This window comes from Drosophila navojoa, chromosome 5 (genome assembly GCF_054131105.1).
Source record: "Drosophila navojoa isolate 15081-1374.11 chromosome 5, UAZ_NAV_1.0, whole genome shotgun sequence".
Taxonomy (NCBI): Eukaryota; Metazoa; Arthropoda; class Insecta; order Diptera; family Drosophilidae; genus Drosophila; species Drosophila navojoa.
This window is the reverse complement of record NC_142893.1, coordinates 473,665-499,947: the sequence shown is the minus strand read 5'-3', so window position 1 is coordinate 499,947 and position 26,283 is coordinate 473,665. Positions and strand designations below refer to the sequence as shown.

Sequence of the window (26,283 nt, the reverse complement as noted above, 5' to 3'; positions counted from 1 at the left end):
TGTGACCACAAGCGCCACGTGCCACAGCAATTGCAATGTCAAGACTTGCGGTTGCTCTCAATTTAGTTGGACGTTTTATTAATTGCGCAACAACAACAACAGCAACAGCAGCAACAACAACAACAACAACAATGTAAACAACAAATTATGCAATTGCCATAGAACACAACACCTATTGTTCAATCAATTGTTAAACAGTAAACCACACACACACACACACACACACACACACTCTCACTCGGACAACATTTTGCTTTTAGCTAAACAATTTTCCCTGACTATTGGGCATTTGTGCTGCGGTTTTAGAATACCCTTAATGCCCATTGAAAATGGCTTTAAGTGGGTATATTGGTCGAATTTTCGCAGTTAGAGAGTGTCGCAACATGTATATTATTGATAAGGACCATCAGGCAAATCAATAGTCTAGATAAAAGTACATGAAAATACGAGTGTACGCCCCAGGGGGTATAAGAGTTTAAGTTAATAATTGTGAAAGCAAACAAGTATAGGAGGAAAGAAGTATTCTAGGTAGGCAATGATGTCTAGTTGTGGATGAATTGAAGAAGAAGACTGTCTGTATAAGTATTACACCTCGAGAGTATAAGAACTTAAATGAGCGTCAGTATAAGTCTACTTACTACTAGTATATAGACTGATTCCGCTAACTTTTTAATAGAGTTATCAAATTTAATATTCAGATTCTTTCAAGTGTCGTCAGCTGCAACTTTGCTACTCTGCTTTTGGCCATGGCGAAGTCCAACTGTGGCAAAGGGGCAATTGGCAGTTAGCAAACGGCAATTACCAATTGTGAGGTGGAAAAGTGGCAAAGTGGCAAGTGCTCCTAACTGACCACAAAATTGTTGCTTATGCAGCAGAGTGAATTCGCATTGATAGCAGCCCGTCCAGTCTACTCGTCACTTCGGCTCTCAATCTCAGCTTGGCTGGCAATTGGCAAAGCGAAGGCGTTAATTGAATCAGAAGCCAGGTGATAATACGCATTCGCAGTGGCGCCCACTTCCTGTGATTCATCAGCTCCCAGCCACGTCCTCGATTGATAAAGCCCAGCCAGCAACAAGAGAAAATGAACGAAAGGAAAAAAAAGGATAGTTGAGCAGGAAGTGGCTGGCTTTATTGATCCCCGACTCGACTCCACTGCCCGGACAGTGATTAAGTGTCTCTGCTCTGCGTGGCATTTGATTGATTATCAATTTTTACCGGTTTGCCCAGTCGCTGCTTTAAGCTGCCGCTGCCGTTCCTGCTGCTGCTGCTGGTGCTGCTGCTGCTGCTGCAGTTGCCAGTTGCAATTGATTCAACAATATTCCAACAGTTCTTCACTCCACGAGCCATTAAACGTTGCCTGGTTTCCGTTTCCGCCCACAGACTAACAGAGACAGAGACAGAGATAGGCAGAGGGAGACGGAGAGGGGGAGATGGCAGAGAGAGAGAAGAGACAGGTAGACAGGCGATATTCGCATCCGTTTCTGATTGGACAGGTAGACAGGCGAGCGTATTAGTGCTGAGCACAAGGCGTGTCTCGTGACACGAATCGTAGCAGAGTGTATTTCTGTGATTTACGATGTTGTCTTGAGCAACGATGGTCGAAGAAAGAGTAAAAAATAAATGGAAGAAAAATACGCTTCTTTCGCAGTTACGATTGTTCGTGAATTCATGTCGTGAACACGAACTCTTCCTTGTAGTCACGCGTTCAGCCTTCTTCGTGTTCGTGTCACGACATAGCATAGCTCATCTTCCAATGTTGTCCTAGAGCATTGCTCAATGCTCAGCTCTAACTCAAGCCTTATCTCAAGCAGCGGAACAAGAGCTAAGGCAAGACTTTGCCCAACTCATGTCTACACACACTCACACACACACGCACAGAGTATTTCTAATACACACACATACACGCATATAGTCGCATAGATATCGCTATTCAATTGCACTTCATTGCACAATTGCTGCGAGCTCTCGACGTCCAGAATTTCTTCGAGCACGTCTTATTTAGATTTATCCCAGCTGCTTCACTTGAGTTGTCCAACTGTCTGCCTCTCTCTCTCTCTCCTCCTCTCTCTCTATCTGTCTAACTCTATCTCTTTCTGTCTATATGTTTAATATGTTATTGAATATTTTGTGGCCTTTACTAATGTCTGTATGGCGTCTACTGCAACTCCCGCGCTCTCACTCCGTCTCTCTCTCTCTCTCTCTATAGCCCTTTCTCTTCTGCCTCCTTTTTGTGGCCCACATGCAAAAGTCACATAAATTTTTGGTACACTCTGTGCTGCTGCTCCTGCTGCTGCTGTTCGTGCTATGTCCTCGCCTAATCCTTGTGCTTCGCATATTTTTCTCAATTGTTCGTCTGGAAATATTCTTCTGCTTGCTCTGCTGTGGCTTTGACTCTGTCTCTGGCTCTGGCTCTGCTTCTTTCTTTTCTGAAGCTTGCAGCTTGCAGCTCGCTGCTTGTCCTTGCTTGCTTTTGGGTTGCATGTCAGTGCACATAAATCGCTCGCTAGCTGAAAATTCGCTTTGCTTCACTGCTTCCCATACACACACGCACACCCACACCCACACCCACACCCACACCCACACCCACACACGCGCTGATAGCTGATAGCAGAGCCAGCTGCTGTAGCTAAATTATTTGGCAAAAAAAAAAAAAACTCGAGTCAAGCTTAACTCTAGCTGCATTATGCTTTGTGTGTGTGTGTGTGTGTGTGTGTACCATAAATATTTATAAGTTCTAAGCGTAAACTTAAAAAAAGAGAATGAAAAACTGCATTAGTTGAGAGTGCTGGACTAGGAGATACCTAAGCTGTAAAATATATGGCAAGGATGGCCAGATAAAGAGAGGATCGATTCAGCTCGCCATTACAATGAGACATATATAAATATACCTCAAGGTTTTTATATTTTGTACAAGTTAGAGTAAATACACATGTCAATATGCCCGGCTGGCACATTAGGAATGCGTGCAGGGTATCATCGAAAAAGAAGCGTTTTGTAAAACGTTAAAGCGCTTAACTTGGCCAAGACTGAGCTGCCTCTCAACAGTTACCCCTCTGGGCCCTCGGTGTAAACGACGAGCCAATACGAGTTGCTGCTTGCCCACTCACAACTCCACATTAGTCAGCTAATGGCAGTTGCTGTTGTTGTTGTTGTTGCTGTTGTCTTTTACCTGATATATGATTCAGTTACTGATTCAATTTCTACCTGTCAGATATCTGTCCCTCTCAGTCCGCTTCTCCCTCTGTCAGTCTCCCTGTTTCTGTTTTACATAAAAGAGTTACAAATGGATACAAAGTCCATTGATGACTCAGACACGAATCAAACGTAATCGGCTAATTTCTTAGAGTCTTTTGAGGAGCCACGCTAAGCCCGCGCTGTGTCTGCTCAGCTGTTCGCTTAAGCAGTTTTCACTGTATTCACGGCTCGCGTTCTTCACACATTTTTTGCAATTGATCTCATTTGGACGCTGATTTAATTGCTGCTTAGTGGAGGGTTTTCTCTTTGGGGCGCAAAGGCGGAAATGCGGCTAACAAAGCGGAAGCGGAAATTGTGCGCTCGCTTATCGGAGTGTTTATGTGTGTATTTTGTGTGTGCGTGTGCTCAAAGGGGATTCTCGGGCAGCGCAAATTGCGTGCTACGGCGTAATCGAAATAAATTATGAGCACAACTTGCGCTGCGGTTGGAGAGGAAACAGCGAGACGGACAAGAGCAGGAGGAGAAGGAGCACGCCGCTGCGGGGAGAGAAGGTGAGAAGAAAATCCGTAGACGACAAGAGGAGAGAGCCGTAGGGTGGCAAAGCAGAGATGAAGAGGCCCGAAGCCATAGGAGGGAAGCTGGATAAGAACAAGGGGAGGAGTTCTGTAGATGAGGTGAGCCGGGACGCAGAGGAGTAGTGGGGTCGTAGCCGTAGCTGATAACTGCGTACTCCTGCATGGTCTGCATGTGGATATCCGGCTTTGAGCCACTGGCCGTGTTCGGGCTTTTAGTGCCTTAGCGTGTGCTTGACCCTGAGCCGTGGGCGAAGTCCTTATTGTGGCCGGCGAACTTTATGCGAACGGGAAACTTATAGCTACCCCTCGCCCCTCGCTCCTCCATTTGCTTCTGCTGCTTGTTTATGGTTCGTGGTCTCCACTTTCACTTGTGCTTGAGGCAAAGCCAGAGGCAAAGGATTAAGCTGCCAAATTAGTCGGGGGAGCAATTAGCGGGCAGCGTTTAAGTTCTCATCTTCAATGGCGTACGTTTTTTAAGGGAGATAGATATGTCTGCCAGACATGTGTGAAATTAGTTAGAGCTGTTTGCTGTTTGAACTTTGATGTGCTTTTAAATTGATTAACAATCAAGCTGACTACACAATAAATTCCTTTAACGAAGGCCATTCGATCCTCCACTTTATATATAGCTGGCTATTCAATAGAACTCTAATAATAATATCAGTCCTACTCGGAGCTTTAAGGCGCTTTGAAAGCTCACGCCATCCACCCTCTCTGTATCAATCGACATATCCGTTTACTACGAGTCAATGATACAGTTATTATTATTATTACTGTTGTGTGTGTGTGTCTGCATGTGGATCTGTGTCTGTGGCGCATGTATCACACATGTATCTATAATCAACATTATATTATGATGCCCATTCATATTTTATTTTCACAATTTTTTATGGGCCAACGGGCACGTATTAGCCATAACGATATGTCATTGATTCTCAGTTAACGCAGACGAACAGTGGCACAGGCGATGCCCTAGACAGTCATTACGTCTCTCTCTCACTCTCTCTCACTCTCTCTCTCTCTCTTTCTCCGACTCTGTCTGAATCCTTGTCATCGTGTTTGTCGCCTTTGGGCTTTGATATATTATGGCCTGTCGCCTTGCCTTGTTTATTTGAGTTATTTAGCTAAATGCGGTAGCAGCAGTTGCTGCTATTCCGTCTTCTCTTCTACTTGTGCGTCCTCTTCCCTCCCTTCTTCTTCTTCTTCTTCTTCTTCTTCTTCTTCATCTTCTTACTCTTCAATCTGCCTTTGGGGCTTGACGCCGCATTCTGTTTTTGTTTTTTTACGGTTATGACGCATATTTTGTTACGCTGGAAATTGAGACGTTGCTCTTGTGATTTATTGTATTGGCCTCGCTTGCATTTCAAATTGTTTCTGATATTTAGCCGAAGCGTCTTTTGGCATTGCCCTTTAAATTGTTTACAGCTGGCAGCTGGAGCAGTTCGACTTTTTATAGCCTCGATGCTGCAAAGGGGCGAAAAAAAGTCAATTTCGTTAATCAACACGAACGACTTAATCCAAATTGAATGAACTCGATGCCAAAAGCGGATCAGCCAGGGCTTATGCGAAGCGCCAGAAAAATTGGAAAATTTACACATTTTTCGCATTTTTGGAAAGCATTTGATGAGCCATGCGGCAGGAGGCAGAAGGGAGGAGGCAGGAGGCAGCAGACAGGACGCAGCGGCAAGAGGCAATGCGAGCAGCCACCAAATCGGCTCAAGGCTCAGGTGGAAAAGGCCTAAAAAGGCGAAAATTGAAAAAATCGCAACAGCAGGAGTAGGAGCAGCAGCAGGAGCAGCAGCTGCCAGCAACACAAAAATAAAGCCTAAGCTTTGGACGTTAGACCAAAAAGGCGAAAAAAGTGTGAGGAGAGAAAAGAAAACAAAAATCAAGCCAAGTCAATCGAAACCATCGAAACGAGTGTGCGTGCCTCTGGGCTTGTGTGTATGCGTGTGTGTGTGTGTGTGTGTGTGTGGGGCTATGTCGAGGCTCAGCCACGCTTGAGGTGATAATGTAATAAGCACTTTTTATGACCCAACAGGATTTAGACCTAAAAATTCCAGACACTGCGAAATGTTTGGCAGTCGAGCTGAGTTTGAAATGTGTGCATTTCCTTTTTTGATACCCTGGAAAATGTGAAGGCAGGGCATATAGTATATAGGACTATAAGAATAAGAGGTAGTGTTCTCAGTGTCTAAATAATTATTGCAAGAGTGAATGGGATAGCGTCAACCGGGGTGAACAATGCTCATAAGAGTAAAAGGGTATCCTATATAATGGAGATTATAGGAGTATGTATGACTGTAGCTCCATCTCATAGCTCGTCATGGGTATCTCCCAGTCGTGCACTGCACACACTCACTTGTTTTGTGTTGCTCTAGCTGGGATTTAGATTGCGCAGGCAGCAGAATTGTTTTTGGGCCAGTGAACATATTGTTTTTGGCTCGCTGCTAATTGGTGGCATTCAACAAGCCTGTCAGCATCTGCCGCAGTCGGCAGTCGCAGTTTTCCTTTATGCGTATGTTAAAGAGGATGCGACCTCCCCCACTCTACCTGGTGGTCTCTGATGCACTCCTGCTCTATTATAGAGCGCACTTATTTGATTAAGCGAAGGTAAGGTTCGTTCTCATTAACAGAGAAACAGAGAGGGAGGCAGAGTGAGGGAGACAGAGAGAGAGAGAAAGAGAGAGAGAGGGAGTAATGTAAAGAGTAATGGAAAATTACCTGACCATGTCATTTGCCATTAAGGAAAACATGAAACTGGGAAACTGTCCACGAAGTAAAATAAAATTGAAAAATGTCATTGATAGAGAAAAGAAGAAAAACAAATCAGAACAGAACACCACAATAGCCAGGACATGCACTGGGCAAAGGCAAAGACACAGACAGAGGCGGAGCGGGCAGGGAAAGACAACGTCAGCTGAAGGTAAAGGTAAAGTGTGCCGCTGTCGGGGTCTCTGGTTGACTGGCTGCATTGACAATCGACAAATGAGAAAAGATAATGCACAGCATTAATCTTGCTACCAGCAATTTGTCAGCGAGCCAAGAGCCAGGAGCTAGAGCTAGGGAGCACCAGAGCCACTCACACACACCCACCCACCCACACACTCACACAGAGGAGGGACTCGAGTTTCGATTTGAAGCATGCCAAATGCAGCTCAAATATTGTGGCCGGCAAATGGAGCAGCAGCTGCACTTGACTCCTCGCTCTCTTTCTCTTTCTCTCTGGCTCTACTGTCCCCTTTCTCTCGCCCTCTCTCTCTCTCTCTCTCACTCTTCTAAACGTAGCTTTCATCAATTAATTTACAATTTGCCAGCCATTCGCATTTTCACATTTCCAACTCGTCGTCGTTTTCATTGATGGTCAGCGCGTGGGCTTGGCATACATTTAGTTCTTTTCGTACTTTCACACTCGCTCAGCGAGTGGAAAATGGGCATATTGGTTGCACGGCTGTCGCCCTAAATGCATATTGCAATATAAATGCTATTTCAGGGACTAGGGACTAGAGTCTTGGGACCAGGAATAATATAGTGCTAAAAGGAGCAGACTGATCTGGAGATATTTGTACCTAGAATATAATGCAGCTAGACCCTTGTTTATGGCTTTTCCAATCTTAGTCGACCATTATGCAGTCAGCTATGCTCGACTGCAATTTTCGTGTTTGGTTTTTCCTTTCGACTCATTTTTTTTCTTCTTTCTATTTCGTGCAATCCTTCTGCAGCCACATAGTAATGGCCATGTCCTTGCCGGCTGCTGTGTCCTGCCGTAAATTGCATTGCTTGCCAACTTGTTGAAAGGCTGAGCAAGAAAATCGCGCAGAGCGAGCGTGCACGGATGTGAATGTGTGTGTGTGTGTGTGTAGGAGTGTAAGTGTACTTAAATGCTTTTCTGTGTTTTGCACTCAACTACAAAAACTGGGTTACTAACTGAGCAACTGGACACTGGGCAAGGGCATACTCAAGAGACAGATAGAGTGCGACAGAGAGGGGGTGACAGAGAGAGAGAGAGAGAGAGCGAGAGAGAGAGAAGCAGTGGGGTGAATGGTCGATTTAATGCTTACAATTTAGACTCTTAATTAGATCCACAAATTTGGTTTGGCATACAAATTTGTACGCCGTGCACTGGAATCGGAAAACGAATCGACGGCGGAGAGTGCTTACGCCGTATTCCTTTTAATTGTTTTTGCTGTTTGCTGTTTCACTTTATTCCGCTTTTGTTGCGCTCTCGCGTTGATTTATTTATTTCTATTTATTTTTAGAGCAATTGCGGTTCGCCTCAATCTAGACCACGCCCCACCACCAACGCCTCCTGCTGCTCACCGTCTGCTGCCGTCTGCGTGCTATGCTCTAGTTTTTTTTTATTATTTTTTTTTCTATTTTCTGCTGTCCGCCGTAATGGGGACCTTAATCACGTAATGATTTTCACTGCGCGAACCGTGAAGAGCGAGACCGAACGGTTCGTCTTGAATTCTTGGCCAACATTGTTTCTGTTTCCGTTTCTGTTTCTATTTTATTTATTCTTTATATACATACATATATATACTCTACTTCGTCTTCATTTTGCTTTTCACAATTGGCACAAATCTCGCGCTCTCTGCTAATGGGCAAAATGCTGTGGCGCTAATTGAAATTGCATTTGCTTTAACTTAAATATTTAATTGACAGAACGAGAGTCGGATACTCTGAGAGTCTGTCAGGAATGCATCAAGTATTCAAGATTTAAGGAAATGTTCAAGGAGGAAGCATTAGGAAGAGTCCGAGAAGTGTCTAGGAGTAGTTTAAGAAGAGATTATAAAGAGATTACGAATAGGCTAGGAACTGACTTTTAGTAGTCTAAGAAAAGTCTAGGGAGACTCAAGAAGCAGTCTCTTCTTTTGGCTTTAAAGAAACTTAAATTCATTTAGCAAATGCTTGAAATTGAATTTTTTCTTCTTCTTCTTCTTTTGCCTCGCAACACGTGGCAAGCAAAGCGGACAATCAGTCCCTTTCCACTTTCGGGTGTCGCCTCCTCATTGCCGTTGCTTAGCCAAGCAAATTTTATTATGCCTCTGCAGCGCTCTTGATCTGGGGCCACTGCAGCGGCCTCTGCAGTGTCAGCGGGTTCTTTGTCTTTCATGTGTTGTCCCTGGGGAGGCGCGTCAGTCGATAACAATTGACAATGGGACACCGCCCGGGGCTCCCCAAAGACGAAATGAAGAGCTGAGCTGAGCTGAGCTGGGCTGGGCTGAGGCCTCAACTGAAAAAGCCGCCGCTTGCCAATTTTGCTTAGAATGCGCAACACGAAGCGTCGACAAATCCTAATTGCATTTGCCTGATTGCAGCTCCAGCGAGAGTGCAACTGCAAATGTATCTGAGGCTGTGCCACAGCTCGAAATGTATCTGCAGCTTTGCTTGTTGGCAGAAGTGCATCTCCAGCTGTATTGTATGTATCTATGAGTGCATCTGTATCTGTATCTAGTATTTCTAGCAGAAAATGTATCTGTATCTCAAGCTGACTTGAAAATGTATCTGCATCCGTATTCATATGCAACAGAAGCTCAAAGCGGAAAATGTGATTCTCTTGCTGATTCATTAAAGAGGCGAGACACATGATGATAGAGCGAGAGCGAGAGCGAAATGGCAAAGGGACCGCGGCCTATTGGCTTATGACAGCGAACATGTAAATGCCATTTACAGCTTCGTGTTGCCGCTTGGGGTTCGTGGTCGGGGGGTTTGGGGTTGGGGCTGGGGAACAGACGAGCATTGTCTTGTCAGCGACTGATATCGGAGCGTAGGCGTAGAAGGTTTTGCTTGCTCGTCTTTGGCTCAATTGAAATTCCATTTAATGTAATTTGAGTGCCATCATTCATGTGCGTCCCTCGGTCTGCGTCTGTCTGTCACAGTCAGATAACAGAATGGACAGACCGACAGGCAGAGCCACGCTCGAGTTCTGAGATTGCGCTTACACCGATTTCATGGGTGTCAGAATTTTCGTTTACACGCTGCCCGTTGATTGATGGATTATTTAATGGTGCCCGGGCGCTGGTCCGGGCTCTGTTTGCCAGTTCATCTCGTTATATGCAGGCCGAGCGCACATATCGAACTAATGAAGCTGTACAATAATTTTCACAGCATCAAACAGAAAGAAACGTGGGTGTGTGTGAGAGGGAGACTGAGAGAGTGGGAGACTCTCTTCTAGCGACATGCAACCGACATTTCCTGCTGTGCTGCATTTTATTTTAGCTTTGGTGCAACTCGGGCCTCGCCGCGCATCTGACCCAATTGCTAGCCCACTGACACAGTAAAAATCCCTCATATATAAACAAACAAACCGAGCAAAGCATCGGCATTCGGCACAGACATAACTTGCGGATACAAAATGCGTTTTGCAGTTGCAGATACTTTATTGTTGCCGTTGTTCTCGTTGCTGTTGTTGCTGTTGCTGCTCTTGCTGGGTCTCACATTTCGACACGTACAAACAGCAGACGGCGGACTGTGGACGTCGGACGTGCGAACGGATTTGTCTGCATCTTTTTGCCAGACCTCTAGGCACGCAAATGTAAACAACAACGCCACATGTGTCTGCCTTACGCGCGCGTGTGTGTAGGTGTGTGTGCGGGTGGGTGTCTGGAAAAACTCAGCTGCGCAGGTAACGGCACTATTAGACCATAGATTTTCCAAACATCCAAGCACGCACATGTGGCCAAGCGCTAATTGCTTTAGTTCGACAAGTTCTTGAACATTTCGGGCAACTAAAGCGGAAATACCCTATATGTAGATGAATAGTAAAGGGTATACGCACACACACATATACGCGTACACCCACAGAGCCAGCACTAATTGCTTTAGTTGGGCAACTTTTCGATGATTCGGCGAACAGTGTCATTCACATGTGCCAAAGTATTCACTTTGGAGATTTCCAATGCAGGATGGAACACATAACAGCAAGAGGGAGTGCTCAACTGGGAAAATACCCTGATGCAGAGGAATGGGTCCTGGGATATACCAAGAAATGAAGATTTATTTCAAATACCAAGACCGTCGACTGTTATATTTTCTAATTATTGAAACCAAAGACAGACACATGCAGGCATATGAATGTCTTTCCAGCTGAGTTAATCAAGCTTAATATATGAGAAGACATCCATACCAGTCACATATCCATGCACCTATTTCTCCGTCATGGGAAGACATCCATGAAGATATATGTCGTCTCAGAATATTTACTGTAAAGGCAAAGAGCCTTGAAAATGTTTACCAAGGCTCAACAGAGTTTTGGGCATCAATTTAACTTTTGGAGTCTTCAGCTTTTGCCTGGCTTCATTAGCTCAGGCGGTCCAAAAATTCTAATAATAATCATAATTTATGCATGCTTTTGACACAATACACAAAGGGTTAACTGGTCACTGGGGAGAGCATGGGGCGGAGGCAGAGGCAGAGGCAGAGGCATGTCAAACCGCATGCGAATGTCAGCGAGAAACTCAGCGAACTTCGGTGAACTGCGAGGCTAATTAAAAATATTTTGTTGTTGGCCAACCCTTAAGCGTCAAATTGAAAAGCTTAGCGCACGGGGTGGATACCTCTAATGCTCCAAAATATCACACACACACACACACACAGGGAGAGAGAGACACCTATACACAGACACAGACAACATTCGACGCGCTCGACCTTGCCCGCGAATCATTCAAAAACATTGCCGGGGACCACCCATTGATGATGTTGTTTAATGCAACAAAAAAATCTCAACATCCTTACACACAGACACACACCCATGCGCACACGCACACCCATACACACACACACACTCACACATACTATATATGTATCTGGAAAACAATGGCGCGTAATTTGACGAAATTTACATTCCTTAATTAATCTTGTTTGCGTTGCGGCAGTTGCCTGTTGTTGACTTGGCGCACACCACGCCACGACACGCCCCCCTGCTCCCACCCGCAGCCTAAGCTGTGTATCTGTGTGCCTGCCAGCCTCTATCTCTATCTCTGTCTCTCTCTCTCTCCATCTCTTTCTCTGTGTGTTTTTGTAGACTGCCTGGCGCTTTTGGCAATATTTACACCCTCCTTGCTCTCTGCACTCTCTAATGACTTTACACGCACAAGATGCTTAAATGGAGTAAGGGCGCAGGGTGAGTGAGATAGAGATAGAGAGAGAGGGCGCGCTACTCTGACAGGGGTAACTACATCCTGGCAACCTGGCATCCTGTCATCCTGGCGTTTGTCACTTTAGCGCGTCTTGTGTCTTATTAACCCATATCCAGGCAGGTATCCTGTGTCGGCAAACATTTTGCCTAATGAACCCTTCTCATTCGCATTAACCAAGACCCAAGCTGCCGGCTGCCGGCTGCCGGCTGCTGGCTGTTCGCTGCTGGTGTCATGTGGCCCGGAATGTAATTCCTTGGCTCCAGCCCACGCCGCGACTCACCTGGTTTTAATCAAGAAGTCGACATGTGACAATTATTGAAATTTTTAGTTGCAATTGCGCACATGAGAGCAAACTAAAGGCAACGTGAGTGCCATTTAGAATGAGATTCATTTGAATATTTGAGGCAATATAGGCTTAGCATGGCATATAGAGTGTCAAGTACACTGAGCGAACAAAGGCATGAGAGCATATGATATTCCTGGGTACGTTATAACGCCCAACTGACACTTAAATGCCCAAGAGAAGAACTTTTCGATTATCCCAAATGCTAGCTGACTCACCTGCTATATATATTCTCTGACTGTATTCCCCATTTCATGCCCAAGACATCCGATCTCGAATCGCTCGAGGTAAGCGTCATTTGTTGTTGTTTAGCAGCACAGTTAGTCATGAATGTATGCGAATAACTCGTTGGCCAAAAGGTGTTGCCACACATGCGCAACAGCTGTCAGTGTCCTTTTTCACCTGTGCCCCCTGTGCTGACTGCCTCACCTGCCTCACCTTGTTGATAGTTGGCTCGAAGATAAATTGAGCTTCGCTTGGCAGGCGCTGCCCACGCTCGCATATAGATTTGACAAGCGGCCAGATACAGTCAGTCCGCCGCTTCGCCATCGCCCCGCCCACCTGTCCGCCCGCTCACCTGCCACCCTTTCATTAGCTGTGCAACACAAATTTCCTCCGGCATTGGCCGCAATAATTTCATTTGTGTAAAGTTTTTCCATTTTGCTAGTTATGAATATGCAGCGCAACATTTATATAAATTTCAGTGTGTGTGTGTGTGTGTGGGTGTTAGTGTGTGTGTAACTGCAACTGTCATTTCAAAAAAAATAAAATAAAAAATAAACCTTGTCCACTCGGGCAGCGAACGCGCTTTGTGGCACGTTGATTGCAATCATAATTTATAAATGTTGCCGACAGTCAACAAAATGTTGCTTTTGTTGTTGCAACAGTTGCTGCTGTTGCCGTTGTAGCTCTCTCAAAGCAGGCTATGGAGTGGACTTTGCGCCCTCTTCTCCTCCACTCTCTTCTTTTTCGGAGCCAATAAATAAATAACTTCTGTGAGCTGTTGAGTCATGCGCAGCACGTAAAAAAAGGCTAGAAAAAAGGCCAAAAAAAGTTGGCAATTTGTACCCGAAGTTAGGCAGAAAGCCATTAGCGACAGATACAGCAACTTTTACTGTTCCTCCTACTGCATATGAATAATTGAAAAGGAATCAGAGCTCAAGAACCAAGAACTAGTTGAGGAACTGTTGAAGAAATCAGCAAGTGAACTGGAACCGAAGTTGCTTTGCATTTAGTTTGCTGTCCAATATGGAATATGAATAATTGAAAATGGAACTAGTTGAAGAGCTGAGAAATACTCCAAGAAACTGCAGCTGGAACAGGTTTAACGGTCCCTTGTCTTGAGTGATTTGTAATGAATAAGAAATTGGATTGAGACCTAGTAAATAGCTAAGGAATTGCTTAAGGCACTAGTTGCAACGGATTTTCATTGTCTCCACGTTGTAATTACTTGACTATGAATTGTGGACCAATTGAAAACAGAAGTGGGAACTAGATAGGGGAAGCAGCACCTAAAAATTGGAGCAGTTCCCAAAAGGAGCTCTGCCAACATTGTATTTACTTTGCTGCATTAACAGCTCGCCGGATTTGATTGTTTTGCTTGGCCCGCGGATGGAGCAGCTGACCCAAGCGAGGGCCAGCAAGGGCGTGTAGGATGGAGGGCGTGGTCAAAGGGGGAAACTCTTCATTTGCCAAGTTTGCAACTGCAGCTCGACCCTTTTTTCATTTTCTGCGCTTCCTCGTGGTATTTTTTTGTATTTCGGTCTGGTCAAGTGCTGCGGCCAACATTTGTTGTGGCAGAGAAACCGCAGCGGCATTTGCTAGATTTACTGCGAGCGAGCGAGCGAGAGTGAGAGAGATTGGAAGATAAGGAGAGCGCGGCAGATGGGGCGTATGAGTGATGGCCATGCATATTCATATACATTGAGATTCATTGTATTTGCGCGCTGCATTTCCGCAGTATTCGAGTCTCCTCGTCCAGCTCTTGAGCGTTTGTTCGTTCTACTTACGAGCATTTCGCTTTCTGCTTTTTATGGCGCATAAGCGGAAGGAGGTGGAGGAAGAGGAGGAGTAGGAGGGGTGGACGGGGGAACGTGGCATGTAGGGCAGAGGGAGATAAAACTTGGCTTGGCAAATGGAGTTGATGCGGTTTATGTTGCCTTTAAACTGATTTATTTTCAATTAAACAAGTTCATAACTTGGCCAACAACTTGGCAGCTTCCGCGCAGCCCTCGTCCTGCCTGGTAAGGACTTGCCTTTTGTGCTTGGCCTACAATTTACGCCGCAAATTTAATTTATTTTAGATACACCTAATCCACAAAAGCAAACTTGATTTATCAACATAAATATTTTGCATGCTGTCGACTCCTGCGTCTCTACAGTGGGCAACAAAGTTTGGTGCACGCCTTGAAAGCCAATTATTTACAATAATTTGCAGACATCGTTGTATTCGCTGAGACCGAGAAGGTTCTACCAAACGGATGTGGCTCTAGTTGAGCTGTGCACTCACTTTTGTCACCCACTGTTCATATATGTAAACTGGCAACAAAATGTGCGTGCATCGTTCGTCTCTCCCTCTGTCCCCCTCTGTGGTTCTCTCTCTCTCTCTCTGTCTGTCTGTGTCTGTGTCTACACACTTTGCCAGCCTAAATGGCAGAGTGTTAAAGGATATGTTTTTCTGGCTTAGGCAAAAGTGTGTGAAATTGACAAGAAGTGGGCGTGGCAGCCGAGCTGAATAGAGCAAACGGGAGCACATAAGCTAGGCAGAGTTAGTTGGGCCTTAGTGCGCACGCAAGAGCATCAACTGGTCTCCATTTCAATTACAATCGCTGTCAAGTGAATTTCAATTTGAATGCACTTGAATGGATTAGTTGACTTGATTACGAGCATTTCTGTTTGAGTCTGGCTATTAAATTTAATTTGCTATATGGATTTATGAATGCCACTATCCCCCTCTCTCTGTGTCACTTTTCTTTTGACTGTATATGTGTTATTTGGGCTTTGCCTTTAGGCACTTTAAATTTAATATTAGCAAATGTTGCTCAGTAGCAGCTCATCTCATTTAAACTCAGCGTCCGTTCGTCCTTTCCCATCGCATCTTTCATTTCATCTGATCTAAATTTAAATATTATTAAATGGAAATATAAAATTTTAATGTGTGTTTCATATCAAATTACTTGAAGCTGTCTCTCTCTCTCTCCTGTCCGGATATAAATCATCATTTGCCAGGGTCCTCTGGTTAACACATGTAATATCTCCAGCTGGCTGGCCTCCAAATTTTTGGCAAACTGTAGCCAGAGTCAAAGTGTGTCGTTGCAGCTAGGCTGGAGGGGGGTCAACGTTTTATGGTAGTTGAAATGGAGCTCGCTTTCGACAGGCTCATAAGTCAAAGGCAGCAAACAAATGCCTTGTCAATTGGCGGCTGGCCGCAAATGCTATAAAGCTGACAAATGTCTAACAAGAGCAAGCGGCCCCAAGCCACAACAAAGCTGACAAACAGCGGACAGCGGACAGCGAACAGCGGTGCAGTGGCTCCGTCCCCGGCCACAGAGAGACGCAAACACAGCCATAGACACGGCCATAGATAGAGCCATAGACAGAGGACAAATATTGTGGGCGGGGCGCGCATGTTGATCGCAGGTACTCATAAAACTGTCCAAATGTCAATATTCCAATGTCACAGACACACACAGACACAGGCACACACACACACACACACACACACACGCAAATATTAAATCCAAGCGCACTTTTGTGACATGCAATTTGCTGGCAAACAGGAAAAAAAACAACTCTTACAGAACTAAGTGGAAGTTAAGCTCATGTAGCAAATACCTTATAAAAATAAGAATCAAATAAATGTTTACACTCGCTGAATACAAAAGTGTTGGCAATGCTGCTTAAGGCAATGCATATTTTAGTGTTGAAATGGGGAATTTGATTAAAGTCTTTGAGTTCCGCTCTGAACTAAGATATAAATTCGATTGACAGTGAAGTCACTTTGGGATTTTTATATATGTACATACATAAATAGAATGTTTAAGCAGGAAATGTTTTTCTTGGATTCATTTGTTAACTTTAGCTGGATGTTTTTGTTTAACATTTTGCAGCTGTTGCATATTGCTTGAGGTGTCTGATATGTCTTACATATAAGCATAGCGTATATATACTTGTGTCAAATCAATAAAAACAAAATGCGAAACAGCGCATACTTTGATTCGGCTTCCCTTCCACTCTCTCTCACTTTATCACTCTCTCTCGCTCGCTCTCGCGCACTGTGTAACACCTCAAAGTCCGACCAATTTCAATTTTCAGCAGTCGAGCAGCAGCAACAACAAACATGTTACAAGAAAATGAACATGTCAACAGCACCCATTGAGAGAAAGAGAAGCACAGAGAGAGAGAGAGAGTGAGAGAGTGAGCGAGAGAGAGAGAGAGAGAGAGAGAGAGAGAGAGAGAGAGAGAGAGAGAGAGAGAAAGACGCGCGTTTTTGCTTCAATTTGCTTCCTTTTTCTCTGTCGTTTGCCCGCTCCGTTGCCTTCATTGGTTCTGGTTCTGGTTCTGGCTCCCAGATTTTGGGTATGGGCTTTGCAGGCTTTCAGGTTGATTCTGGTTTGGCTGGCTTTGGTTTTTTCGGTGCGCCACATTTTTAGCAACTTTGTAAATATTACAAAATTTAGGTGTCTCGCTTGGCGAACATGCCAATGAAATATTTATGCAGTCAGCCAGCAGAAACACACACACACACACGGTCACACACTCGCATGTGATTGTGTGTGTGTGTTTGTCTGTTGCTGTTTTGTGTAAATATAAAGCGAACCACATTCGACAGTTCAGTCAGACAGAGCGAGAGAGAGGCAATGAGGGAGAGAGAGAGACCGAGGAGGCTGGTCTGTGTCTGATAAACAGACAATTTGGCAAAGTGGAAACGTGCAGAGCGCGCATAATTTTCAGCTCGACACACCTGAGCCTAGTCACGTGGCAGGTGGGGAGTTGCGGCGCATAAATCGAGCCTAGACTTGAGTCAAGTGCAACAGCAGCGGCGACTTTGAGGTTTCAGCTTTGCGGCCGATTGAAGCTGCCGATGGCTGTGGCGATAAAAAGTGCTTTAGTTTGATTAGCTCAAAGTTTACTAAACATATAATTTCGAATTTTGAATGATAATTTTAATGTTTAAAATGGTATTCATTTTAATTTATCCCAAAATATTTTTTTTATATTAATATTAGTTTTAAATCAGTTATATAGCTTTAAACAAATTTCAGCCAAAAGTTGAAAGTTTAAGCTTTAAAAGATTTGCATTAAAGTCGTGGCAAGCGCTTTTCCCTCAATCCGTCTCACACCCTCGCTATCTCTCTCTCTCTCTCTCGCGTTCTTTGAACACATGTGTGCAATGGGGGAAATGCAGCTTCTGTTGTGGCTGTGAAACTTTTACGATTTTAATCGTTGGCAAATTTATGGCTTTAGCCGCGCACAATTCCCCAGCGGAATAAATAAATAAATGAAAACACGAAACCATAAACTAAACAAAAATGAAAAATGAAACATAAAGAAACTGTGCAAAAACTGAGCCATGAATGAATTCTGTTGGCTGAGGTTTGCATATTTGCTGAATTCATTTACTTTTAGTTGATTGACTGATTGATTGCTTGACTAATTGTTTCGCCCCCTTTCAATTGCAATTGCAGGTGAATGCCGGCAGTCTAGCGGAGCAGGCTGGCCTACAGCCAGGCGATGCTGTCATTAAGATCAATGACGTGGACGTCTTCAACTGTCGCCACAAGGATGCCCAGGACATTGTTGTGCGCTCGGGCAACAATTTTGTCATCACAGTGCAGCGGTAATTATACTCAGCTCTAATTAAACTAGAACTACTATGAAACTCATCTCCCTCTCTCTCTCTCTAGTGGCGGCTCTACCTGGCGTCCACAGGTTACGCCCACTGGCAACGTGCCACAGGTCAATTCGCCCTATTTGCAGACAGTGACGAAAACTTCTCTGGCTCATCATCAAACCGATAGCCAGCATATTGGCTGCGGCTACAACAACTCGGCGCGTCCATTTGTAAGTAACGAATGCATGAACAGAGAGTGTGTAGAGATCTTCTATAAATACACCATGGTTTCTTCTCTAGTCAAGCAGTTAGCGTACCTTTCAGCTTCTCCTCGTGAGATCAGACAGACTGTGATCAACCCAGATCTACGTGCGTCTCTTAGCCTCCTAGATGCTTCATAGAAACTACAGACTTATGGATAGCTTAACACTCTTATGATATAATATCCCACTCTGGACGTCTCTCTGCTAATTTTTGCATATCATTAACAATTTCTACCAACTCAACAGCTCAACACCACATACCAAAGCGTAGCATACTTTTGTGGGCAGAATTTTGATCATTTATAAACTCTCGCCCCAACAACTGGTTGACCAAAAACTTAAAATGCTTAAAGTGTGGCTTTGGACTGAGGCAGCTTTTAGGCAACATTAGCTTCACACTTACACAGACACTCACCCATACACACACACACACACAGACACACACTCGCAATTACAGCAGACGTGCTGATGACCAATGATGTTGATAGTTAGTCTCTCAGGGAAATGCTGTCAGAAACTGCCTGCCCTGTCTCTCTAGCCCCCTTTCTTTCTCCATCTGCTTGTCCGTCTCATTGTTGTGTGGGTTTTCATATTCATTCATTTTATTTTCGGCACAAGTGGAAACTTGTCTGTTTTCTATGAGTTGACAACATTTGCATTTATACGACGTTCCCTTCCTCTCCAACTGCCTCTATCTCCATCTCACTCTCCTGCTCTCTCTGTCACTCTGTTCATCCCTTCTCTGTCTGTCAGTCTGTTTGTGCGTAGTTTTTGAAAAGTGTCAGAATGAGTAATGAATAAGAGTGCTAGGATTATTTGCTGGCAAGAATTAATGTGATTCACACACACACACACACACACGCACACACACCCATCCAGCCTCACACAGACACACCCAAGCACACACATGTGTCATGCATAATAATATCAATGTGTATGATATGCATATATTTGCGTACATTTTATTGTTATGAATTTATATTATAATCATTTCTATATGAGACGGCACAGTGGGTTAGGCGAGCAGAGAACGAAACCGGAATTACAAAATGTACTTAAATAAAACAGAAATAGAATAATTTTGAATAAATAAAATAGATTGAGTGAGTGCAAAATTTACATAAAACATAAATTGAAAATAACATAAATAATATCAATAGCAAATCAAAATAGTAATTGCATTTTCCATATATTGTCCCATTAAATTGCTCAACCTCTGCTCTATTGTTGCAGGCCAACGGCGGCGGCGACGGCGGCGTGAAGAGCATCGTCAATAAACAATACAACACCCCGGTTGGCATTTACAGCGATGAATCTATTGCGGAAACCCTCTCCGCTCAGGCGGAGGTTTTGGCTGGCGGTGTTCTAGGGTAAGTAATTCAACTAGATAGCTGACCTCTCCCTCTCTGTCCTTTCCCTTTCTCTCTATCTCTTCGTCTCTCTCTCTCTCTCGTCCTCTATTTTGCGCTGGTCAGTCTGTCCCGGCTTCCCTTTTGGCTGGTTAGCTTCCCCTGTTTATGGCAAAATATGAATGTTAAAGCAAGCGAAAAGAGTAAACACATTCGAGGCGTACCCAACTGGCGGATACTCTGCTCAGTTGTAAATGAATGTAATTTAGTTATTTGGTCATGTTTCAGCCTTTAAGAATCAAAGATTCCCCTTTGATTCTTAAAGGCTGAAACAAAACTTCAACTTGATGCCGACATGAAGCTTAACGCTATTTCTACTTTGACAAGTGCCCATGCTTATACAAACCATCAAACGGTGATTCAATGTAGTTCCTTAATCAAGAAGCTTAATCAATATAAACAGCAGGCCATTCAGTGTCGTTTAGACTGTCGACTATGTAGCTGTACTTCTCAAACTAAGTCAACAAAAAAACCTTCACATTTTGACTGCCAGAGCTACCTATTCACCTGCCTTGAAGCTAAGCAGAAAGCCAACTAAAGGCGGAAAGAGAGCCAAATGAAGACATTTGCACATTCGCCACATATGCCCTCTCGTGCATTTGTAAGCAGGGTATAAAAAAAAACTGTCTGCCATGACAACCGAATGCCACACAAAACTTTTACTTTAAAATTTGTTTTGGCTGTTTTATATTTGTTTTGTTGTTGTTTTTTTCCCCCATTTTGTGGCTTCTGTTTTTGGCTTCTTTTTATTGCCGCGCCGCCGTCTGCCGTTGCCTGCCTTCGCCTGGCTCTGCGCTGCACGACCGCAGGGCCGCCTAAGCGTCTAAAGCTGAGTGCAATTCCGCCAAATGATAGCAGCTCTTCTATCCTTCACACGCCGCTCCGCGCACTCCGCCCCCTGGCCAAGTGTTTTCGGCGTGTTCTGCCAGTGGAGTCGTGTTGAGGATTTTCCTTTGGTTTTTTGTTGCTGTTTTGTTAAAATGCACGCATGGGACTTGCTTGCACTTAATTTCTTTAGGGGATCTTTTTTATTATTTTATTTTGAGCCGACTTTGGCGTCGGACATTGCGGCGTATGTCCAACAATCTCTCAACTGACTCGCCTTCTTTTTATAGCATACTTTTGCGCGCTGCGTTTTCTATTGGGTTTCCAATGCAGCCCGAAAGTATGCAATGGAAAATTTTAACACTTTTAAACGTGACTCTCTCTTTTCTGTTACAGTGTGAACTTTAAGAAGAACGAAAAGGAATACCAGGCTGACCGCTCGGAGGTGTTGAAGTTCCTGCGCGAGGAGGAGACGGGACAATCTACTCCAGGTAAGGCAGCGGCATACTATGAGCTGGCTCGCATGCTCCTGCTGCTCAATGCAGGCGAGAATCCCCTTAGAAGCGACACCATTGCCGATTAGCCCAGCAGCTGTTAGACCTCTCTAGCTAGATGGGGGCGTTGTAACATTACGCATACGCCATGTGTTGCCAGCTAGATTTGGCCTCTGGTCTATAAATAAGTCGGAGATTACAGCATTGACTCTTTAGTTTCTTTTTTAAAAACACATGGCAAAGACCTTGAACCACTCTTTAGGGCATCCAAATATACATGCATCTATATATATATACATATATTAGTTTAAACTGATTTAACTTAATTTTGTTTCTTTTGATTTTCTCAAATCTTTTGTTCTGTTTTGCGGTTAGATAAACACAAAGAAATGGATTTTCGTTTTCTTTATATCAAATCGAATTTCTAAAAGCAACTCACACAATACAAATACAACTATCTTTCCCGTCTCTCTCTCTTTCTTTATCTATATATCATAAAATATACATTAATTTTAGCTTAGGGCTTAGAGTTTAAGATAAGATTGGTCGAAACTTTACGAAATTATTTGTTAGGCTTATGTTTGCTGTTACTTCTCGTTTTCGTTCTTGTTCTATGTTCGCTAACTCATGTTTGTACTCTCTCAACTCTATTCCATTCGAAAAAAACACTCTACACAAAAACCGAACACAGCATTCAACAACAACAACTATGAGCATGATGCACCCCAGCAACAGCAGCAATATCATCAACAACAGCCACAACAACACCAACATCAACACCAACACCAACACCAACAACAATATCAACAACAATCGAACGCCACTCGTCATGTGAGCGCCCCCGTCACTTCGCCAAAGCCCCCAAGCACCGGGGGACTGCCGACTGGTCAAAACATTTGTACCGAGTGCGAACGCCTCATTACGTAAGTGTCGTAACTAAAAGCCAAACTGAATAACGTAACACTAACATGAAAATTAACATTGCGATTAACATGAATAGTAAGTGTATCCAATGAACACAATGGATAGTCTGTATGCAGATTATGCCATTTGACAGCTAAAACGTAACAGAAACTGCAGAAAGCAGCAGCAGACTGATTGTAACATTAACAGTAGCAGTAACAGAACGTTGTACTTAACATTAACAACAGAAACAACAATAATAACAATACAAACGAAAATAACACATAAACTAACATAATAACAGATAATATAAATCTCCAGAAGAAGTATTTGTTTATACGTTTTCATACCGTCATTCATCATTCAAGTATTATCATAGACTTAACATTAAGGACTCACACTCCGATTAACATTGGTCACTAACCGCCTGATAAGCCGAGTGGTAGCTAAGAGTTTATTTCAATATTAGGCCAGGTCCAGCTTAGGGTCGTCCTGGGGGGCTTATTCCCGGGGGTGAATAGCCTATCCTACCCGCTCCCACATCGCTTGCAAATAACTTGTCAAAGGCTTTGTGAACTGATTGAACTTTTGTGCATATGGCGATAATTATGTCGCTGCTGCAGAGCCGCACAGCCCGGCAAACTTCTACTGGACGCAGAGCCATGCGATTGGCGGCAACGAGCGACGCACGCCGCTGCCCCACAGCCAGGTGCAGCAGGGCCATGGACAGGACGAACGCATCGGCACCAATTTACAGCAAAATACGCTGGCGCCGGCGGCCACGCATCGACCCAGTCTGCCCGTTGCCAAGCCCCAGCAGCAACAGCAGCAGCAGCAACAGCAGGAAAAACAGCAGGAGGAGCTGCACGATCCGCGCATCATTGTCATGCCCATATGCCCCGCTCTGCAGGGCCCAGAGTACAAGGCCGAGATGGATGCTGCGGCGGCGGCACTGGCCAGCGACTCGGATGGCGTGCGTCCATTGTCCGCCAGCGGACATCCGGCCTGTCAATTGTGCGGCGTGGGCATTGTGTAAGAATTCTACAATGATAATTCATTGATGTCTGTCTGTATGCCTGTGTGTGAGTGTATGCGTGTGTGTGGGTATCTCACTGTGCATCTGTGTGTGTGTGTGTGCGTGCATTTTAATTTGCTTTTATTCCGAAGTCAATTGTTTAAATTTATGCAGCGCACATGATTATTATGCAGACACGCCTCCAACACCTTGCGTCCTCTGCAACACTATGCAGCTGGTTTCCAATTGGATTTACGCCCGCCCTCGCTCACTCTCCGCCAATTGGGCGTCATTGGGGAATATCATCATCATTTGTATTAATTTGTATGCCAATTTAATTGGCTGCCCATTGGCGACTCAGAGAGCTTAATTCGATAATTCATTATATGGACTTAACATATTTTATTCCGCATTTACATTTATTTATTCAACTCTGCTTTGCACTAACTGTATCATGAATATATTCGATAAGTAATCGATAATGCGGGACATGTCTGAGCGGACAAATGTCTACAGACCATCGAATAAGAAAAATTGTTAAAATTACGGAATTGATAAGTAGATATCGATTATTGATCGACTTCTAGACCTTCAATGTTAATTCAAATATATTAAATATTATCGATTATTCCATTCAAATATAATGTAATCATAATATATCATTTGATTGGACTAATATTCGATAACATATAAATTGACTATTGTTTTATAGCATTTACTAAACTTATACAAACTAACAATCGTTAAGCGATCCACCACAAGTTTTCATAAAGTATAGGAACACATACTTTCTGAAAGCTTTATAACTCTATAATATAGCTCTCATGGATGCCCGATTAATATTCGATAACTTTTGCAGCGGTGTCTTTGTGCGCATCAAGGACAAGAACCTGCACGTGGAGTGCTTCAAGTGCGCCACCTGTGGCACCTCCCTGAAGAACCAGGGCTACTACAACTTCAACAACAAGCTCTATTGCGACGTCCATGCCAAGATGGCCGCCCAGGCGCATCCGCCACCTGGCACCGAGGGCTATGTGCCAGTGCCCATTAAGCCGTAAGTACACCAGCCAAGCTAGATACCCTGTAAACCAGGGAAACCCCAGGTTAAGTTTAGTTATCGGTTAGACTTGATGGACTTTGAGTGCAATTTGTTTATTTCAGCGACAAATTGATATGAATATGAAAAGAATTAAATGCGAATGTGAATATTCATACGAATTCGAATATAAATATAAAAATGCAATTCATATTTATTTTTCCGTATGCCAAAACACGTTTGACATTTCGACGCGATAGCCAAAAGAGCGGAGGGGAATATGTTATTTGTGCCCCAGCTATTGTTTGCTTGGCACCGGGACGTACCGCTCTCTCTCTCTCTCTCTCTCTTACTGTGCTATGCTCTCCCTAGTTACCAATTGAATGACATTTTTTGTACATCTGCTGTGGACATAAAAACTGACAACTGATTGCCGACGTGTCAGCAGCGAAAATTTTTATTAAATGCAATTGCAGGCGAGCAGTGATAGCTGAAGGGGGCGTGGTTAGAGCTGTGGCTAGTCAGCAAGAAAAAAATTGAATATATGTATATAAATGTGGAGCATTCGTTAGAGCTGACAGATGCTGTTGCCTGGGCCTCTGGGATTTGTTTGAACATTTCGGCCAAATCGCAACTTAATTAAAGGCCAAGCAAGAGAGTATGTGTGAGAGAGAGAGAGAGAGAGAGAGAGAGAGAGAGAGAGAGAGAAAGAGAGATAGTTGATTGACAATTAAAGCTCAGGCAATTAGAGATGACATGACATTTCTTTTAATTAATCATGCGATCAACTCTGTTTCCTCCCCCCCTTAGGAATACCAAGCTGAGCGCCAGCACGATTTCTTCGGCCTTGAACTCGCACGGCTATGGCAGCAATGGCTACGCCAATGGCAATGCCACGCCCACTCCGGCACCGGTGAGTACAATACACGTTCTGACTGTTGATACAGACCTGCATGCCTACACATAAACACCCCCCTACACACACACACACAGATGCACTCTCTCACACACACAAATGCAAAAAAATCTTCTGACCCCGAAATGAAATACTTGAAGTTGCCCTCGCTTCTGCTTCAGCTTATGCTTCTAGTTTAACTATTTGTGCTGCTGCTGCTTCTTCTTCTTTCATTTTGTTTTTGCAATCAATCTTATCATGTTTGCATAAATTTTTGCTTGCGGCAGACTCAAATATATATGTATATATATACACACACACAGTTATATATGCCATATGCTAAAATGTTAAAAGAAAATGCAAAATGCAAAATACAAAATACAAAAGAAACAAAAAAGTTTCAAGGCAACGTGAAAATATTTCGCTGTGTGTGAACAAATATATACGAGCCAAAAGGTGAAGAGGAAGAAATTCAAACAATTTTTATGCTTCTATCTTCTCCTTCTTCTTCCACTCTTTGTTGTTCTTTTCTTTTGTTTGCTTTTTTTTTCCCGGCGATAAAAACGACAAAATGGAAAACTTTTTGCATTTGTGTGTGTGTTATTTGTTGTGCATGTGTGTGTGTGTGTGCGTGTGTTTGCGTGTGTGTTAGTCTGAGATAATTCGCTTGTTTCTTCTATGCATGCGCAATTATTATTATGTTTATTGTGAGCTACCCCTTCTCCTTTGAGAGCGCTTTGAATTGTGTGTGGGCTCTGCTGCTGCGAGCAAATCCTGTGGAAGCTGCTTTGGGGCAGCTTAAGCTGTAGGCGTGGCACATGCTTGAACTGTAATTGATTCGGTACACTCAGAGAAGAGTAAATTGGGCTAGAATTTGGCATAGCTAGAAATTATTATATATCGGAGCACTTCAATTCGATGGGGACTCAAATAATCATTCGCCAAGTGTAGCGGGCGTGCATCATCGTGATGAAATGCAGCCCTGCAGCCGTCAAAGCCAATCACTGCGAATGGGCACTGTTCACCCACTAAGCGAGCCAAGCTGATATAAATAGCTAGATAATCAACTAGTTTCTCTTGATGCCGATGCTCAGAAGTAAAAAGTAATTTCGAGCATGCGAGAAGAATGAACTGAAGAAGCGGAGGCAGACACAGATGCAGATGCAGATACAGATGCTGCTGGCTGCTAGCTAAACATTTTTGTAATATGTGCAATGGCTAGCCGAATGGCCAAATAGCCAAATAGTCGAATGGCTAAAAATGCTAAATTTATATTTATTTTTTGGTGGCAAGCCTTAGCTGTTGCTTTTTAATTCAATTTATTTTTACCACGATCTATAAAAAACAAAAACTGAG

The 26,283-nt window shown here is 43.8% G+C and overlaps 1 protein-coding gene across 12 annotated transcripts in view; it reads left to right on the top strand.

Moving 5' to 3' along the window:
• Zasp52 (Z band alternatively spliced PDZ-motif protein 52) overlaps nt 1–26,283 on the top strand; it is a 63,889-nt gene that overhangs the window by 22,692 nt on the left and 14,914 nt on the right. For 9 of the 12 annotated variants that reach the window (XM_089261874.1, XM_089261870.1, XM_089261871.1 and 6 more), the window contains 7 exons: nt 17,942–18,093; nt 18,161–18,317; nt 19,584–19,720; nt 20,981–21,075; nt 22,605–23,013; nt 23,856–24,050; nt 24,843–24,945. In XM_089261874.1, coding sequence (XP_089118000.1) covers nt 17,942–18,093; nt 18,161–18,317; nt 19,584–19,720; nt 20,981–21,075; nt 22,605–23,013; nt 23,856–24,050; nt 24,843–24,945 — 1,248 coding nt within the window. Of the gene's footprint in view, nt 1–17,941; nt 18,094–18,160; nt 18,318–19,583; nt 19,721–20,980; nt 21,076–21,453; nt 21,723–21,769; nt 22,002–22,604; nt 23,014–23,855; nt 24,051–24,842; nt 24,946–26,283 lie in introns of those variants that run through there. The other 3 variants (XM_018104553.3, XM_018104552.3, XM_018104554.3) reach the window with 2 other exon arrangements.